Source organism: Myxine glutinosa, chromosome 2, assembly GCF_964187855.1.
Source record: "Myxine glutinosa chromosome 2, kmMyxGlut1.1, whole genome shotgun sequence".
Lineage (NCBI taxonomy): Eukaryota > Metazoa > Chordata > Myxini > Myxiniformes > Myxinidae > Myxine > Myxine glutinosa.
The window spans coordinates 18,429,968-18,450,316 of record NC_136262.1 but is presented as its reverse complement, the minus strand read 5'-3'; the positions used below and the strand labels follow the sequence as shown (position 1 = coordinate 18,450,316).

The 20,349-nt window shown below is 46.1% G+C and overlaps 1 protein-coding gene across 1 annotated transcript in view; it reads left to right on the top strand.

Moving 5' to 3' along the window:
* LOC144890758 (uncharacterized) overlaps nucleotides 1-20,349 on the top strand; it is a 127,960-nt gene that overhangs the window by 80,912 nt on the left and 26,699 nt on the right. The window contains exons 5-7 of the mRNA XM_078772567.1: nucleotides 11,471-11,632; nucleotides 14,232-14,321; nucleotides 14,930-15,025. Of these exons, the coding sequence (XP_078628693.1) occupies nucleotides 11,471-11,632; nucleotides 14,232-14,321; nucleotides 14,930-15,025 (348 nt within the window). The remainder of the gene's footprint in view (nucleotides 1-11,470; nucleotides 11,633-14,231; nucleotides 14,322-14,929; nucleotides 15,026-20,349) is intronic.

Below are 20,349 nucleotides of genomic sequence, written 5' to 3'. Positions count from 1 at the left end.
CAAAGGCCAACCACCGCTCTGCGGGGAAAAATGTCCTCTAAAGGTGGTTCTTCTTCTAAAATGTGATCCCAACCTTTATACATTCATCGCCACTGCAATGATTTGATTTTTTTCAATATATTGATCATTTGATGACTAATCTTTTACAATTGTGTTTGTAATTTTCACCAATTTCAATTTGCCCTTTGAGGTGGAAATGCGGAAAGTTTTCCTTTCCTTTGTCTAAATACAGACTTGGCATTTAATATGGAATATTTTTTTGTGGGGGTGAACTTACTTTTCAAGATGACTTAGAACCAAAAGTTCATTGGAATTATGTTGAAATTATTCTAGATTTTGTTCATGTGACCTTTAAAAGAAACAAAAACGACATTTCACATTTCGAAGCAATTATATTGATCCTTGAAAGTGATGTAAACTGATATCGAACTCAATTCATGGACAGTACTGTGTTAAACTTCTGTGCGTTTTCCAGAAGTATCTCTTTATTTTGCACATTAGCCAAAAATTTTTTTGAACAAAAACAAAAGTTAAATTACGACTGGGATTACATCTATCTATAATTCCAGCAATCTCTGTGTGTATGTCTGTGTGTCTGTGTGTCTGTGTGTCTGTGTGTCTGTGTGTTTGTCTGTGACCGCTGTTTCTCGACAACCACGGGTCCGATATACTTGAAACTTGCCAGGTATATTGCTGGGGACCCGAGGATGTGCCTTTTCAAGGTTTGTAATTAATCGGACAAGTACCTACCGAGCTATGTCCAAAAAACGCTTCAACCAATCAGAGAGCAGCGAGCTATCACGTGTGCCGAACCGTTAATGCAATGCAAGCGTTAATGCGTTAATGCAAGGCTTTTCTTTTTCCCCCTCTTCTCTTTCTACTTTTCCTTGCGATTAAATTGCAAACAGCCAAAATACGTTGGCGCTAATTGAATAATTGGCCATTAACACTAAAATAATCGTAACTGCGATATGCCAACTTCCGGACAGTGCAGCCTTCCATGTTGTTGTTGTTTGCAGCAGCTGTTTGCAGCAAGGCAAGGCTTTTCTTTTTTTCCCTCTTCTCTTTCTACTTTTCCTTGCGATTAAATTGCAAACAGCCAAAATACGTTGGCGCTAATTGAATAATTGGGCATTAACACTAAAATAATCGTAACTGCGCTTTGCCAACTTCCGGACAGTGAAGCCTTCCCTGTTGTTGTTGTTTGCAGCAGCTGTTTGCAGCAAGGCAAGGCTTTTCTTTTTTTCCCTCTTCTCTTTCTACTTTTCCTTGCGATTAAATTGCAAAAAGCCAAAATACGTTGGCGATAATTGAATAAATGGGCATTAATAGATAGATAGATAGATATGCGATATGCGAACTTCCGGACAGTGTGCGCGTTACGAGCTGACCGCCATTACGGTACGTAATTCGATTTCTTATGCGCATTATTTCTCCCAATTCAGTCAGAGCGAAGGGCGGAAGCGAAGAGCGTTGTTATTTTTTGTTTACGGGCGTACGGGCGGGGTAGAGCGTACGGGTAGCGTTTTTTTTTTTTTTGGGCAAGGAACGGGCACCCACGTACGGGCAATGCCCTAGTACAGTAAAATTACAGTTCAGTACTTCGTGTAACCCCCACGAGCATTCAGGAGAGCACGTACACGTTGAGGCATGCTGTTCACGAGTTTTCCAAGGTTTGGACAGGAATCGCTTGCCATGCAGTGATAATAGCCTGCTGCAATTCATGCACAGAGGTCGGCTGCTGGTCCAAGTGGTCGATTTGATGCATTAATTCTGCCCACAAGTTCTCTATCGGATTCATATCCGGGGACATGGCAGGCCACTCCATATGCTCTACACCACGGTCAGCAAGAAAGTGTTGGATCATGCGAGCACGATGAGGCCGTGCATTGTCATCTTGGAAGACAAAGTTTCCTCGAAAGGCTGCACGAGCAAATGGAAGCAATGTTTCTTCCAGAATGGCCCTGTACTTGAACTGGTTCAGGTTTCCATTCAGAACAACCAGGTCAGTTTTGCCCCCTGCATGAAAAGCAGCCCAAACGGTCACCCCACCACCTCCAGCTTGGACTCTTGGCACGATACAATCTTTGTTGTAGGCTTCATGCACTTGTCTGCGCACTCGGGCGTGGCCATCTTGACGATAGACCAGAAATCTAGACTCGTCACTGAAGATCATGTGATTCCAGTGTCCTGGCTGCCATTGATGGTGCTCTCTGGCCCACTGCAATCGGCCCTGGCGGTGTTGTCTGGTCAGGCGTGGCTTTCTCAGGGGACGCCTGGCACGATAGCCTGCTTGAACCAGTCGTTGGTTGACTACCCTTCTGGATACAGGCACATTTGTCAGTTGCTGCCACTCAGCCCTAAGCCGATTAGCTGACTTGGTACGGCCATTGCGGACTAACCGGTGCAGCTGATAATCATCCCTCCTTGTGGTTCTGTGGGGACGTCCTGACCTCGGTATTGGAGTAGGGACACCCCTCTGAGCATTTCGTTTCACGATTTTTGACACCTGACCTTGAGTGATGCCATACTGCCGAGCAATAGCACGCTGTTTCATGCCGTAATTTCGTAAAGCCACCACTCCAAGACAAACAGCATTGTCGAGTTGACGGACCATCTCCAGAGGAAGCGGCAATAACTTTTGGAGATGTGCAGCAGTTGTTTTCCACTAATACAGAACGCAACAACCCTTGTATACCCGACTGTGAAGCCCATCATCAAATGCACCTGTCCGTACATTTTGCCACGCCACCTGTGATATAATCCTGTTGTTGACTTCTTGCTGCGACAGACAATCAGTGACATGGTTCTTTTAACAAATAAATCACCAAAGTGTAAAAGAAACTCACCAGATTGATATACTGAGTTAAGAAAGTAAACCCAAGTCAAGAAAAAATATATAATCCATATTAAAGGCCAAGTCTGTAGAACAACAGAGTTTCCTTCATCAGGAGACGACATGAGGTGTTATTTTGCTTCTTCGTTGTGGGGTATACAACAACACAACACAACATGCATTTTAAGGCCATTTTCCCTGCTAGAGCGGGGGTTAGCCTTGCGGTCCCCATGACAATCTTCTCCATATTGCCCTATTTTCTGCATCTCTCCTTGTTAACCCCCTTGCCCGCATTTCTTCTTCCACCACCTTTAGCCAAGTCTTTCTCGGTCTTCCCCGTCCTCTACTTCCTTCTACATTCATTTCCATCGCTCTTCTCAACCAGTCACTTTCATCCTTCCTCAACACATGAACCATCTCAAACCATGAACTTCCCAAACCATCTCAACCTGGTCCTCTTCACAGCATCAATCACAGGCTCTATTCCCATCATCTTTCGCAATTCATCATTTGTCTTCCTCTCTCTCAACGATACTCTGCACATCCACCGAACCATTCGCATTTCCACCCTTTCCAGCCTCCGTTGCTGCTCTACATTCATGACCCATGTCTCGCTCCCATAAATCATAACACTTCTCACACATGCAGCATACACCTTTCCCTTCAGCTTCAACGACACTCCCCTGCTCATCAGCACGCCACTCAGTTCCCGAAACTTCTTCCATGCACATCTCACTCGAGCAACCGTTGCCGTGTCTGATCCACCTTCTCCATTCAGCATGTCTCCGAGGTAGCAAAATGTTTTCACACCTTCCAGCTTCACGCCGTCTCCAAGATCCAACTCAACATTTCCTCCATCTGCAGCTCCCTCTGTGCACACCTTACATTTTAATGTAGCTGCCACACTGGTTAATGACCCTCTCAGACCACTACATTTTTAATGAACCCACTCAGCGCACATTGTACATTGAATGGAGTTCACTCCGACACCCTTCCTGCACACAGCACATGGCCACTTCCCAGTTCTTTCCACCTCACCACATGCTTTACCACTTGCCATCACCTTCGTCTTTCCTATATTCACCTTCAGACCTTTTGTCTCAATACATTCCTTCCAGTTGTTCATCTTTTCCTTCAGTCCATCCATACTTTCCGCAATCAACACCAGATCATCTGCATTCAACAACTCCCACGGTAAACCCTCCTTTACGTTCTGAGCCAGCACCTCCATCACAACTACAAATAGTAGTGGACTTAGTACCGACCCCTGATGCACTCCCACCTTCACCTCAAACTCACCACTGTTCCCGTCCTTCGTCCTTACAGCTGTGCGCGCTCTTTTGTACATTGCCATCACTACTCTGATCAACCATTCCTCCACTCCTAACTTCCTCAATGCCCATGTCAATACTTCGCGTGGAACCCTATCGAATGCTTTCTCCAGATCAACAAACCCAAGAAACAACTTCTCCCTCTTCTCCATGTACTTCTCCTGCAACTGCCTCACAATAAAGAGCGCATCTGTCGTTCCTCTTCCTGGCATAAATCCAAACTGCATTTCGTCGATCTTCACCTTCTTCCTTATCCTCCTCTCCAACACCCTTTCCAACACCTTCATTCCATGCTCCAATAACTTTATCGCTCGGTACGAGCCACACTCCAGAGGGTCACCTTTCTCCTTGTATAGAGGGACGAGGGTACTCAGTTCCCAAGCCACTGGAATGCGGCCTTCTTTCACCACCAGATTACAGATCTCTGTCATTCTCTTCACACCCAAACTTCCTGCTGCCTTCAACATATCTCCCACAACTCCCGTCGGCCCTCCCGCTTTTCTACTCTTCATTGCTTTTATCGCTTCCTCAACTTCCTTCTCAGTTATCTTCTCTGCCGGTCCTAAAACTGGAACTGGTCCTAAAACCCATCCCAATCATTCTCTGTATTCAACTGCATTTCCATATATCTTTTCCATCTTCCTTTAATTCCATCTGGGTCCACAACGATTTGTCCCACTTCATCCTTCAAGCAACTCACCCCCATCACATCACACCTCTCTTTCGCTATCTGCTTTGCCATCCTGAATACCGCTCTCTGACCCTCCACCGAATCCAAGCGTTCTCCGAACATTTTCCTGCATGCCTCCTGCGCCTTTGCTACCTCTTTCTTTGCAGCCTTCTTGGCTGCCTTATAACTTTCATGCTCTGCTTTTTCTGCTCCCGTACGCTTCGCCTTCTGCCACTCCTTGAACTTCTTCCTCTTCTCGTCAATCCTCTTTCCAACTTCATCATCCCACCACCATGTTTCCGAGTGCCTCGGTGGTCCTTTTGTCCATTCACAAACCTCACCAACGGCTCCCAACAGACTATCTTTCATTGACATCCAACCACGTTCAAGCTCAACCACATCATCCTCGACCCTACTCAGCCTCTCTTTTAATGCCTCCCTTACTGTCACCTGTTTCAACCTCCACACCTTCATTCTCGGTTGGTATTTCACCCGCCGAGCTCTCCTCGCACCTTTCACCCTTATGTCGCAGACAACCAAGTGTTGCTGTGAAACAGCCTCCTCCCCCGGGATCACCTTTGTGTCCCGGAGGTGCCCCCTATCTCGCCTACGCACCATCAGGTAGTCAACGGTTGTCGTCGACCCACCTGACGTGTATGTGTTACGGATTCGGCCCTAATGACTGTTGTTATGATTATTGTTGTTGGTTCGAAGTATTCTGGTGATTGTGGTTGAAGGGAAAGGGTTATTATAGTTAAAAGATTTAAAAGCGCTCCTGGAAAAATGTGGCCGAAAATCCGGATCGTGACAGGAAGAGGTGGAGCGAGGGGAAAAGAGGCGGGAGGAGATCGTGAACAGACGTTGTTGTTGAAGCTCCGGACTGAGCGTTCGACGTACAGTGCGAGTGAACTTTGCGTCCTTGAAGGGAAGTTCGGGCGATAAGAGTTATCGCCGGAGTGCGTGGAGCCTGTGTCGTCGGGTATCCTCATTGAAGCTCCGGAGGATCCTGGCCTCAAAGCCCGGGTTCGAGGGAAAGCCGTCCGCCATCTTCGCCATGCGAGCAACCGGCTGTGAACCGGTTTTGGTCGTGTCGGCTGGGCATTATTCCCCGGTGGTTTGCCGGGGACGGCTGTGCCAGAAAGGGCACGTGACAATTATACGGAGGCTCGCGGATTGAACCGCAACGAGTACGTCGGAGCGCGTCTTTATGAGGTTCATTTCCACCGCTGTGTTGCTGGGTGCTGAACAAAGTGACCTCGGGGTCGTCTCACTCGCCTACGCCTCAATTGACCATCGGGCCTTGACTCCCCGATCACGGGAGCGCACAGACATTGGGACTTCGCCTTGGAGGGGTGCAGAGACATTGGGGAGGTGCCGTGAGTTTGGGGTTAAGGGGCTTGATAAGGATATCATCGTAAGATTTGAAAGTAGGGGTGATTGCCCCCATTGTTGTATGGCTCTTTGTGTGTGATTTATAATATATTATTGTTTGTTTATAACCTGGTGTGGTTGCATTATTAACGCACAGGTTGTAAACCTGTGCGTTATAGCGTTTGCCTGGGAATTTCGGGCGCTCAAAAGTGAAGCTAGTTTCTGTCACCCATTTCTGTCGCTCATTTCTGTCGCTCATTTCTGTCGCTCAGATGTGTAAACATGACGTCATCAAATCTATATTTATAGGATAGGTTATAGGAGATATATATGTTACTAGCGGGGTCACCCGTGGGAATCCCACGGGCATGGATGTGTGTGACATTTCGACATATTGAGTTCGATGCTGCACCTGCACATTCAGTTATATAAAATGGTTTAAAAAACTTTCTTCTGATATTTGTGATTTATTTCAAACAAACTGTATTTCCCATCTACACGGGCATGTATTCCTATTAACGTTATGTAAAGTACATAAATTGTGTGGATTACATCATTTGTGGATGTGATCAATTGCCAGTAACCATCTTATATAACTGAATGTGCAGGCGCAGCATGTAACTCAATATGTCGAAATGTCACACACATCCATGCCCGTGGGATTCCCGCATGGATGTGTATGGCGAATTTTAAATATATGTCGACTGTTATTTTAGGCGGTGTATTTTCGTTTATCATCATGGCGCGATTTTAAAAAATATGCATTTTCCTCTCCAATACCTCCTCACACTTTACACACACACCGGCCCATGTTTACATATACACACACACACACATATACACACACACACACATATACACCCACACACATATACACATACACACACACGTACATCGACACACATGCACACACACACACACACACACACACACACACACACACACACACACACACACACACACACACACACACACACACACGTACAGACACATATACACATATGCACATATGCAAATATGTATACACATATGTATCCACATATACACATATATACATCTCCACACACACACACACACACACACACACACACACACACACACACACACACACACACACACACAAAAACACACACACAAAAACACACACACACACACACACACGTACAGACACATATACACACAAACACACACACACAGACATGTATATACACATACAACAACAACATGCATTTTAAGGCCATTTTCCCTGCTAGAGCGGGGGTTAGCCTACATACACATACATATATACACACACACACATATTCACGCGCGCACACACACACACACACACACACACACACACACACACACACACACACACACACACACACACACACACACGTACACACACGTACACATGTCCCACATGTATATATCCCACATCCCACATGTATATACATGTTTAAAGTGTACGTGCCCTTCCCCCCTCCCCCGCCCGGCAACGCTGGGTACTTCTGCTGGTAACGAATAAAATAAAAACGAAGAAATAGGTGGAATTGGCTGAAATTCGCTCGGTGAATTCACGCGGTGTATTCGGTTCGGCTCGGTTCACTCGGTTTAAAGAAAAAGCGATAATGTCGACATGTTGCTGTCTGTGTCATGTTGGGCGGTGTATGATACTCGTTGGCTGTTGGGCGGTGTATGATACTTGTTGGCTGTTGGGCGGTGTTGTGCGGTGATATGGTGTATTTTAAAAAATATATCTCTGCATTTTCCCGCGTTGGTGACACCGAGTCGTTCTTCATCGATCGTCTCATTCATTTTGGAAATGGAAGTTTCCACGCAACGCATGAATTGTCACGATCCTCAAGAGGAATTTGTCTCGTAATCATCAAATGATAAATGGCAAGTAAATTATATTGTGGAAAATTAAAGATTTCAAATAAACCTATTTAAAGTGTATGCGCACATAACTAATAAAAAAAACGAAGAAATATCTCTCGGTAATTTCCTGAAACATATTTTACTTCCGGCTAATATGTTGAATGAAATAAAAACGAAGAAATATATGTCGGCATCATTGTTGACGTTTTTGTGACGACTATCATCAAACGAAATAGTAATCTATATTATAATAGCCGTAGATGATTCTGTCTGTCTGTCTGTCTGTCTATCTGTTGGGTGTCTGTCCGGGGTGTGGCTTACTCGGTTTGCAGAGTAGCTCCACCCATAGCTCCACCCATTCTGGGAGAGGCTTCATATAAACAAATATCCACCATTTTATTAACTCGCATAGCTTTGAGTCCTGTTTTGTAGGCCCGTGGTGTCTTCCTCTCTCTCCCAGTTTTATTTCAAATCAAATTCGATAAATCATTTCATTTTTCACAGTCGCTAACATAGTTTTAGACTCGGTTGAAAAAAAACGGGAAGAAAATCCGATGAAAGTTGCCGTTTATAGAACGAAATGAATTCTCAAAGGCCTGTAACTTCAAGGCCATTGAGTCTCTCTCACGCCTTTATCTCCAATCTAACTCACCATATGATTTCATTTTTATCGATGGTTTTACTTTTAGACTCGGTGTCAGCAATAATTGAGAACAATCCACACACGCGGGAAAATGCAGAGATATATTTTTTAAAATCGCGTCATGGTGTATCATACACCGCCCAACATGACACCGCCGGCAATGTGTCGATATATATTAAAAATTCGCTTTTGCTTTTCCGTTATGATATATTACTATTTCGTTTGATGATAGTCGTCACAAAAACGTCAACAATGATGCCGACATATATTTCTTCGTTTTTATTTCATTCAACATATTAGCCGGAAGTAAAATATGTTTCAGGAAATTACCGAGAGATATTTCTTCGTTTTTTTTATTAGTTATGTGCGCATACACTTTAAATAGGTTTATTTGAAATCTTTTATTTTCCACAAACATTCCACACACGCGGGAAAATGCAGAGATATATTTTTTAAAATCGCGTCATGGTGTATCATACACCGCCCAACATGACACCGACGGCAATGTGTCGATATCTATTTTAAATTCGATATATCATTTCATTTTTCACAGTCGCTAACATAGTTTTAGACTCGGTTGAAAAAAAACGAGAAGAAAATCCGATGAAAGTTGCCGTTTATAGAACGAAATGAATTCTCAAATGCCTGTAACTTCAAGGCCATTGAGTCTCTCTCACGCCTTTATCTCCAATATAACTCACCATCATGGTTTTAGACTCGGTGTCAGCAACGCGGGAAAACGCAGAGATATATTTTTTAAAATACACCATATCACCGCCCAACAGCCAACAAGTATCATACACCGCCCAACATGACACAGACGTCAACATTTCGACATTATCGCTTTTTCTTTAAACCGAGCCGAACCGAATAAACCGAGTGAATTCACCGTTTACCTTTGATGCCAGTCGTCACAAAACGACATATATTTCTTCGTTTTTATTTCATTCAACATTTTTAGCCGGAAGTAAAATTACCGAGAAATTACCGAGTTCAGGAAATTACCGAGACATATTTCTTCGTTTTTTTATTTATTAGTTATTTGCGCATACACTTTAAATAGGTCTATTTGAAATATTAAATTTTCACAATGTAATTTACTTGCTATTTGTCATTTGATAATTATGAGACACTTCCTATTGAGGATCGTGACAATTCATGCGGTGCGTGGAAACTTCCATTTCCAAAATGGATGAAGAACGCAGCCCTGAACAGGATGCAGCAAGAAAACGAATGAGAAGGGCGAACGAGTCCGTCGTCGAACGTCAATGCAGACTTGAACAGGATGCAGCCAGAAAACGAATGAGACGGGAGAACGAGTCCATCGACGAACGTCAATGCAAACTTGCGGGGTCACCCGTGGGAATCCCTCGGGCATGGACGTGTGACATTTCGACATATTGAGTTAGATGCTGCACATTCTTTTTACAAAATGGTTACTGGCAAGTCATCAGATCCAGAAATGGTGTAAAAACCACCGTTTAGAGGCCATTTTTCCCCGCAAAGCGGGGGTTTGCCTTTTCGGGCACCGTGGTAGTTGTTGTTTTTTTGTCCCCTTTTTGAAGCAATGTTTTACGGCCGGATGCCCTTCCTGACGCCAACCCTTTTTGCCGCCTTCAACGACAAACAGGGAATTACCAGTGAACTGGTACTCAATTAGCCGACCTCGGAAGGATGACAGGCTGAGTCAACCCCCCTGGCATTAATTCGGCGATCGACCGAGATTCGAACCCAGGATCCTGGATCGCAAGCCGGCACCCTAGCCGCTAAGCCAACGAACCCAGGATCCTGGGATCCCAAGCCGGCACCCTAACCGCTAAGCCAACGAATCCAGGATCCTGGCATCCCAAGACGGCACCCTAACTGCTAAGCCAACGAACCCAGGATCCTAGGATCCCAAGCCGGCACCCTAATCGCTAAGCCAACGAACCCAGGATCCTGGGATCCAAAGCCAGCACCCTAACTGCTAAGCCAACGAACCCAGGATCCTGGGATCACAAGCCGGCACCCGAATCGCTAAGCCAACGAACCCAGGATCCTGGGATCCCAAGCCAGCACCCTAACCGCTAAGCCAACTAACCCAGTATCCTGGGATCCCAAGCCGGCACCCTAATCGCTAAGCCAACAAACCCAGGATCCTGGGATCCCAAGCTGGCACCCTAACTGCTAAGCCAACAAACCCAGGATCCTGGGATCTCAAGCCGGCACCCTAATCGCTAAGCCAACAAACCCAGGATCCTGGGATCCTAAGCCGGCACCCTAACTGCTAAGCCAACAAACCCAGGATCCTGGGATCTCAAGCCGGCACCCTAATCGCTAAGCCAACAAACCCAGGATCCTGGGATCCCAAGCCGGCACCCTAACCGCTAAGCCAACAAACCCAGGATCCTGGGATCCTAAGCCGGCACCCTAACCGCTAAGCCAACACCAGGCTAATTGCATCAAGATGGACGGATTGAAAACGATGACGTGTTTCTGTGCGGAGTTGACGATCTTGGGCTGCGACTGCAAAATACAGGAGGTGGATCACATGTTCAATACATATCGCACTTTTGTAACATGTGTGCACATCCAAATGTTTTTGTCATCCATGTGCAAAACAGCCATTTGGAAATTAAATCTTCATTCAAGGTTTTAAAATGTTTAAAATGATCTTCCAGCTTATTTATGAATTTTTTTTCTTCATAATGAGTAAGAAAAACATTGTCCATGACATGGCGGAATAATTTTAACTGTGCTTCTTCCACACTTTACAGCTTTACAAGCCTTCAAAAGAATTCAACCTGGAGGATCCCACCATGCTGTTGTTGAAGCCAGAATACAACGGCTTGCATGATCCAATTCTTGAAAATTATTTCAAGGAACCATGGCGGCTGAAGCATCTGAAAAAGGAAGGCTATATAACAAGTGATAACCAGGTGCGATAGCATACCCGACCCACCCTCCCTCCCCTGCACTAACAATAATGTGCGACTACTTCATGTGAATTTCAGTTTACATTTCCAGATTTTTAGGCCACCCAGAACGAAGTTCAGGGAAGCTTATGCGATGGCTCGTCGTCGTCCGTCAGTCCGTCCGTAAACACTTGCAACTTCTTATCCGAAACCGATGATGGGATTGCGACCAAATTTGGCACAAATTATATTTGTTTTGTTGTGACTAAAGTTTGTTCACGGCGTAAAAAAAATCGGGTTCTAAGGGGGTTTACCGGGGTCAAAGTGGATCCAGGTTTGACCCTCCAAAATAGGAATTTGCTTTTTCCACTGAGACTACAAACACTATTTCAATGAAACTTGACCACAACCTTCATCACCCGTGATGTACCAAAGTTTGTTCACTGCACTGAGTAAATTGAAGTCTATGGGGATATATGGGGAGTCAAAGGGGGTCTAGGTTTGACCCCTCAAAATAGATATTTCCTTTCTTCTCTGAAACTACACACACTATTTCGATGAAACTTGACCACAACCTTCACCACCCATGCTGTACCAAAGTTTGTTCACGACATAAAGAAAAATCTGCCCCTTTAGGGGTCTACAGGGTGGGGGGGGGGGTGGTTGCCCCCTGAAATAGGTATTTGCTTTCTTCTCAGAAACTACACACGCAATTTCAAGGAAACTTCACCACAACCTTCATCACCCATCATGTACCAATGTTTGTTCAAGGCATTAGAAAAATTGGAGTCTGAGGAGGTATGTGGGGTTAAAGGGGGTGCGGGGAGGGGGGAGAGTGGGTCCCCAAAATAGGTATTTTTTGGTTTGTCTGTTTAAAGTCTTATGATTATGTTAGTATGATTCTATATGCTCCCCTGTCTTCTAGCAATCATTGAAATTGGTTGAACATACCTTTAGTCAGTGCAGTATATTGTTTGTTCTACCAGGTGAGTGCCAGGGGTATTGCCCCTATCTTTGGATGTGTGGTTATGTTTATTGGAGAGGGGTGTGGGGAGGAGGTGGGCTGTGGAGGGTTGTTTAGTGGCAGTTATTGGAAGTAACGCGTTGGCACCAGATATGTTCATGTCAGGTTTATTAGCGCTGAGGAAGCGCCTCTAGCGAATGACTTCCAGCCAGTGTAACGCGAATTCCTGTCACAGGAATTCTGAGATCATATAAGTGTGACGTGGCAGTTCCTGATTGGTTCGTGTTGGGGAACCCCTTCTCGCTGCCGACGTGACGTAAATTCGCGCACGCGCACTGGTGAAGCGCGAGGTTCGGCCCAAGGTTCTTATTATTATTATTATTATTATTATTATTTTTGTATACAAGATCGAGGCTCGAACCATGATCGAGGCTCGAAATTCCATGCCCGAACCTCAGCGCAATCCAAGAGGATTCACTTGTTGTCCGCTAGCAAAGGTACCCGGCTGGCAATAGAGTCGCTTCACTGACGGGAATACTAAGGGAGGCGGGGAGGGGGATGAGGGCACCGGTAAGGTGGAGAGGAGGGGAAGTGTAGGACTGGGGGTGGGGGGGGGGGGGGAGGGGAGAGAGCAGGACATGGGGTGAGCAGAGAGCAGAAGGAATGGTGAGCAGAGAGCAGAAGGAATGGTGAGCAGAGAGCAGGATGAGATAGTCAGGTGGATCGGTGAAATTACCGTTACCGGGCAGATAAAAGCACAATATTTGGAATGAGGCTCCCCTTGGGGCCTACTAATTAATGTTAGCCTAGGAGCCCTCCAGAGTTTAAAAAAGAAATTCATGTAAAACACTAAAATTCAAGATGGCCGAAATAGATGACAAAATATAGTTTTTCTCGAATCCTGGTAATCATAAGAAACCCAGGGTGGTTGCCAAATTTGGGATTTTGAGGTCGTTGAATTTTATTGTGGACATTATAATAGTACCCAATACATTGTGAAATATTATAAAGACCGTTATTATTCCAATAAATGGCAAATTTCAAATAAACATCCACCCTCTTCTGGAAGGGAAATATTATCACCCAATAAAGTGAATAATAGTGAATCATGTATTTCAGTAACTGGCCTTGTGCTCGTCAAGACGATATTAAAAAGTCCAAGGCATTTATTGGAATAACTACAGTAATTTGAATTGTACAGACAAAACTCAATTTTCAAGCAAATAACATCACTATGCTTTATTCGTCGGTCTCCAAGTAGTTCTCAATTTCCCTTACTCCCTCACATTATGGAGACAATAGTAGGCCATTTCATGGAGTTGAGTTGGAATGCAATTTATTTTTAATAACAGTCACAGTTTCTTACAAAGTATGTGGCATTGTCCTGTGATGTCTCTTGCAGTAACACACAGTTTGCAATGCTCTATGGAGTACATTTGCACTTGCAAAGTGGTGAGCAGTGCAGTGGTGAGAGTCCAGAATGTGGTATTGTGATAGGTGGTCTGCTTTGAGAATGAAAACCTTCCTGAACTGATAAAAACATCGCTCTCCCATAATAGTTAAACTGTGAATGCAACAGTATTCGGCATAAGTGGTGCAATGTGTATTCAGAGTAAATGTGCATATTCCCTGACACTTTTGGAACCTCCTTTATTTCAGGTCACTTGCTCTTTGGAGGAATACAACAAGTATTGCGACTACTCGAAGAGGGTGGGCATGTTTAATGCGAAAAAATGTGGTGAAACTAAGGTGAGTTAAAACTACTATTTTTACCTCTGCCACCAGAGGTGGACGGAAGTTGTGTGTTCATCTTCATTTGTCTGTTTGTTTGTGAGGATATCTCAAAAATGTAGGGAGGAATTCGGCCGAGACATGGTGGACAGGTTGGGTGTGTGAAAAGGCCGATTTGTTTCAATTTTGGTGAAGATCTGGATCTGAATCTGGATAGAAGAATTTTTTTGGGTGATTCTTCGCCATTGAGAGATGGGGCCAAAATCGATATATAGCACAATATCTCAAAAAGTTGTGGATGGATTATGACAAATCTTGGTGGATGAGTTGGGGAGGTGACAATAACGAGCTGATTCCGATTTTGGTTAAGGTCTGGATTCAGATCAGGCCCATCAGTGGGATACAAAATGTAAACTGTTCAGCCTGGTGGAGGTATGCGCTCCACTGTGTGCTGTTATAGTTAAAACATGCATTCTCCCCAAATGTAGGGTTGAAAGTTTATGGAGCTCGTGCTAGACCGTCAGTGTGACCTGTTTTTGTGTGAATGTAATGCTTAAGCAAACATTTTGTTGATACTTAACGATGAGATGCTGTTGGTTTATATATAAAGCTTGCTTCCATTACAGAATGACTGCCATTTGGCGATGGCGAGAGAGAATGAGGCTTTGAAAAAGAAGGCTCTTTCAAACAAAGAGAAGAAAAGTGCAGAAATGAATGTCACGGTAAAATGAGAGGGCACTGTCATATTCTATGGCACTGCTTTAGCCTCCCATCCCTTTACGCGTCCCGCTTCCCTCTTCCCAAACCCCTCCCCTTCACCCACCCTTCATCCATCCTTGTTCAACTCTCCTCTCCTCTCCCCGCCCCCATTTTCCCCTTGCCTTCCACCTTTTGCCCTGTTCAAGTGACTCGTGGTCGTCGCGCTAGGCTTCCTCTCCCCATTGGTATTTTTGTGAATATACGATTGTTCTTCACAGTTCTGTTTAAATATGTTTCAACTATCCCCTTCATTGTTTTATTCAGTGGTTTATTACAACACGCTGTTTTTCTTCTTATTTAAAAGGCTCCTTTCAATTTCCTCTTCATCTCATTCCATTTCAAAAAAATATTCAATCTCTTATGATTCCAAATCACTCCATGCTCTAAATTCTCATTCATTCCATCCCTCCTCCATCGTTCTTAAACGAATCGCTAACTTGAAAATCACAACAAACCCAATTTGTTATATATGTGCATCTTTCATTAATCATCCACTTTCTAAACTCCCACCTTGCCCCTCCCCTTCAAATCTCCCCCCCAACCATCCCTCCCAAATTCTCCCTCCTCCCACCTCCTTCTCAAAGCTGCCTCCTCCCCACTTCCTCTCCCTCCTATGTCATACCCCCACCTCCCCCAACCTTCTACTTTCCTCTGCCCCCCCTCAAACAAACTCTCACTGTGCCTCATTCCATCACCATCAAACCTTTCGTCCTCCTCATCCTTCCCTTTCTTGTAACTCCTCTGTAATCTCTGACACACTATCAACTGCTCTTCCTACATCCCCCTCTCACCCTTCATCTGACCCTACCCCTCCCCTCCCCTGTCCTGCACCCGATGCTCCCCATCTCTCCTCACTAACGGTATGGACCTCAAACATCCGGGGCCTTCGCTCAAACCTGATTGATCTCTCCATTCAGGTTGCTTCTGAAAATCCAGACTTGATCTGCTTAACAGAAACTTTCCTCCTTCAAGATGTCTCTGATTCCTTAATATCTCTTCCTGGTTACTCCCTCCTCCGGTACGATAGACCTGATCCTCGTCCTGGTGGTGGGGTGGCTATCTTTATCAAAAACTCTCTTCCTCACTCTCCCTGCACTGCCCTCTCTCCACCCCACCCACAGGAGTACCTCTGGCTACGGCTTCCTCTCCGCTCCCACCTTTTGTTCATATGTGTTCTGTACCGTCCTCCAAACAGTGATGACTCCATTTACATTTCTCTGTCGGACAACATGGACCAACTTCTATCAACTCATCCAAACTCTCTCTTCCTCATATGTGGTGACTTCAACTGTCATCATGCCAGCTGGCTGGGTGTGGGTTCATCTCTCACCAGCCATGGCACCTCAGCAAAGGACTTCTGCGACTCATTGGGACTGACACAATCTGTCAATTTCCCAACCCGGATCTCAGTCAATGGAGTATCTTCTCTTCTGGACTTGGTTATGACTAACTTCCCTGCAAATGTCTGCTGCTCTTCTTCTGCTCCAATCGGTTCTTCTGATCATGTGCTTGTTAAAGTGGACATCTCACTGGCCATTCTCAGAGAGCCTCCTCAGCGCCGACGAGTCTGGCATTTCACTCAGGCCGACTGGCACGGTCTGCAAGCAGCCATCAATCAACTGGACTGGTCTCCCATCTCTAATGCCTCTGACATCAATTCTTCCTGGGAATTCTTCCAAAGCAAACTGCTCTCTCTCATGCACAGATTTATCCCATCTCGTCTTCAGTTGTCTTACCCTTCCTCCCGTCCATGGTACACTGAATCTTGTGGTGAGGCAGTTGCCCTGAAACAACTTGCCTTTGCCTCTTGGAAGGCAAATCCAACTGAAGGCAATCTCAGTTCCTTCCACCAAGCTCGAAACAAGTGTGTTTCTACCCTCAGGAGTGCCAGGAAGCACTATCTCTCCACACTCAAGTTTGAACTCTCAAACCTGTCTCCTTCCTCCAAATCCTGGTGGCGTCTGGTCAAATCCGTTTCTAGTGTTTGTTCCCCCTCCATACCCTCCCTTACCTCAAATGGCTACACAGTTGACACCGCACGTGACAAAGCCGAATGCCTCAACTCTGTGTTTGCCTCAAAATCTTGTGTCTCAAACCCATCTCTCTCTGTTCCCACCTTTCCCAGTCGAACCCAACTGCTCCTGGACTCTGTGTCCTTCTCTCCTGACAAGGTGGAGAAGTTTTTATCAAACCTCGACTCTGATTCTGCAACTGGCCCAGATGGCATCAGCCCTCGGGTCCTAAAATCCTGCTCTGCCGCTCTATCTCACCCTCTCTCTGTTCTTTTCACCCTCTCTTTTGCTCAAGGTCATCTGCCAGCATCTTGGAAATCAGCAAACATTACCGCTTTACACAAAAAAGGTGCAAAAACAGATCCTTGCAACTACAGACCAATCAGCCTGCTCCCAATTATCAGCAAAGTCATGGAATCCATCATTGCTTCAGATATCAAATCCTTCCTCTTCTCCAATGGCTTGATCTCTGATCATCAATTTGGATTCAGACCAGGTCATTCTACTCTGGACATGTTGCTTCTGCTGTCTCAACAATGGATGGAGGTCCTCAATGCCAAACAGGAAATCAGAGCTGTCTCACTTGACATATCACGTGCCTTCGATACAGTCTGGCACCCAGCTCTGCTCACCAAACTCACCTCCTATGGTATTCAGGGAAATCTCCACTCATGGCTTGCGGATTTCCTCTCTGGTCGTAGGCAACGTGTGGCCCTGAATGGATTTCTCTCATCTTCCCTTCCTGTTCTGGCTGGAGTTCCCCAAGGCAGTGTTCTGGGCCCTGTGCTATTTCTGGTCTTCATCAATGACCTCTCCGACTCTCTGGAAAATCCTCTCTATCTCTTTGCTGATGACTCCACTATCTGCCGCTCCATTCCTCATCCCTCAGATCGGCAGTCTGCAGCCTCCTCACTCTCTGCAGACCTGGACAAAATCACAGACTGGTCAAACAAGTGGAACATGTCTTTCAATCCTGACAAATCTCACACTCTTACAATGTCTCTCCGAAAGGACCGACTGGACAACCCTCCCATCTACTTTCTCAACAATCCTCTCCAAGAAGTTCTGTCGCTCAAGCTTTTGGGTCTCACTATCTGCCATGATCTTTCTTGGGAAAACCACATTTCCAAGCTGGCCTACAAAGCCAGTCGCCGACTGGGCATCCTCCGTCGTGCGAAGTCCTTCCTTGGCACACCTGAGCTCCTCACCACATACAAGGCTTTCATCCGCAGCTCAATGGAATACTGTTCCCCCCTCTGGGCTGGTGCTCCTGCCTCACACCTTGCTCGGCTTCACGCTGTTGAGGCCAAAGCTTTCAGAATCATTGGAATCTCCTGCGATGTAGTCAACTCCGAGGGCCTTTCACTCGCTCACCGCAGGCAGGTTGGTGGTCTTTCTGTCTTCTACCGACTCCTCTCTGGCCTTGCTCCCCCAGCTCTCTCTGTGCTCTGTCCCCCAAATATTCCTTCAGGTCGCACAAGATCTGCCTGCAACCCTCTTATGGTTAAACTGCCAAAGTCTAGGCTCGCTGCTCACCTTCACTCTTTCATTCCCCATTTCTCCCGCCTCTGGAACAAACTCCCCCACTCCATTCAATCCCACTCCTCCCTCCAGGTCTTTAAAACAGCTGTTCACCACCATCTCTTATCTTCCCCCATCGAAAACCTTGATCTTTTCTACCCCCGGTAATTCACCCCAGAGTCCTTGCAGCGTTCATATGTTTTATTAACGCACAGGTTGTAAACCTGGTGCGTTATAGCGTTTGCCTGGGAATTTCGGGCGCTCAAAAGTGAAGCTAGTTTCTGTCACCCATTTCTGTCGCTCATTTCTGTCGCTCATTTCTGTCGCTCAGATGTGTAAACATGACGTCATCAAATCTATATTTATAGGATAGGTTATAGGAGATATATATGTTATAGGATAGGAATATAGGACCCAAATGACCCAGAGGACCCAAATGACCCAGAGGACCCAAATGACCCAGAGGACCCAAATGACCCAGAGGACCCAAATGACCCAGAGGACCCAAATGACCCAGAGGACCCAAATGACCCAAATGACCCAGAGGACCCAAATGACCCAGAGGACCCAAATGACCCAGAGGACCCAAATGACCCAGAGGACCCAAATGACCCAGAGGACCCAAATGACCCAGAGGACCCAAATGACCCAGAGGACCCAAATGACCCAGAGGACCCAAATGACCCAAATGACCCAGAGGACCCAAATGACCCAGAGGACCCAAATGACCCAGAGGACCCAAATGACCCAGAGGACCCAAATGACCCAGAGGACCCAAATGACCCAGAGGACCCAAATGACCCAGAGGACCCAAATGACCCAGAGGACCCAGAGGACCCAAATGACCCAGAGGACCCAAATGACCCAGAGGACCCAAATGACCCAGAGGACCCAAATGACCCAGAGGACCCAAATGACCCAGAGGACCCAAATGACCCAGAGGACCCAAATGACCCAGAGGACCCAAATGACCCAGAGGACCCAAATGACCCAGAGGACCCAAATGACCCAGAGGACCCAAATGACCCAGAGGACCCAAATGACCCAGAGGACCCAAATGACCCAGAGGACCCAAATGACCCAGAGGACCCAAAGGACCCAAATGACCCAGAGGACCCAGAGGACCCAGAGGACCCAAATGACCCAGAGGACCCAAATGACCCAGAGGACCCAAATGACCCAGAGGACCCAAATGACCCAGAGGACCCAAATGACCCAGAGGACCCAAATGACCCAGAGGACCCAAATGACCCAGAGGACCCAAATGACCCAGAGGACCCAAATGACCCAGAGGACCCAAATGACCCAGAGGACCCAAATGACCCAGAGGACCCAAATGACCCAGAGGACCCAGAGGACCCAGAGGACCCAGAGGACCCAGAGGACCCAGAGGACCCAAATGACCCAGAGGACCCAAATGACCCAGAGGACCCAAATGACCCAGAGGACCCAAATGACCCAGAGGACCCAAATGACCCAGAGGACCCAAATGACCCAGAGGACCCAAATGACCCAGAGGACCCAAATGACCCAGATGACCCAAATGACCCAGAGGACCCAAATGACCCAGAGGACCCAAATGACCCAGAGGACCCAAATGACCCAGAGGACCCAAATGACCCAGGGGACCCAAATGACCCAGGGGACCCAAATGACCCAGAGGACCCAAATGACCCAGAGGACCCAAATGACCCAGAGGACCCAAATGACCCAGAGGACCCAAATGACCCAGAGGACCCAAATGACCCAGAGGA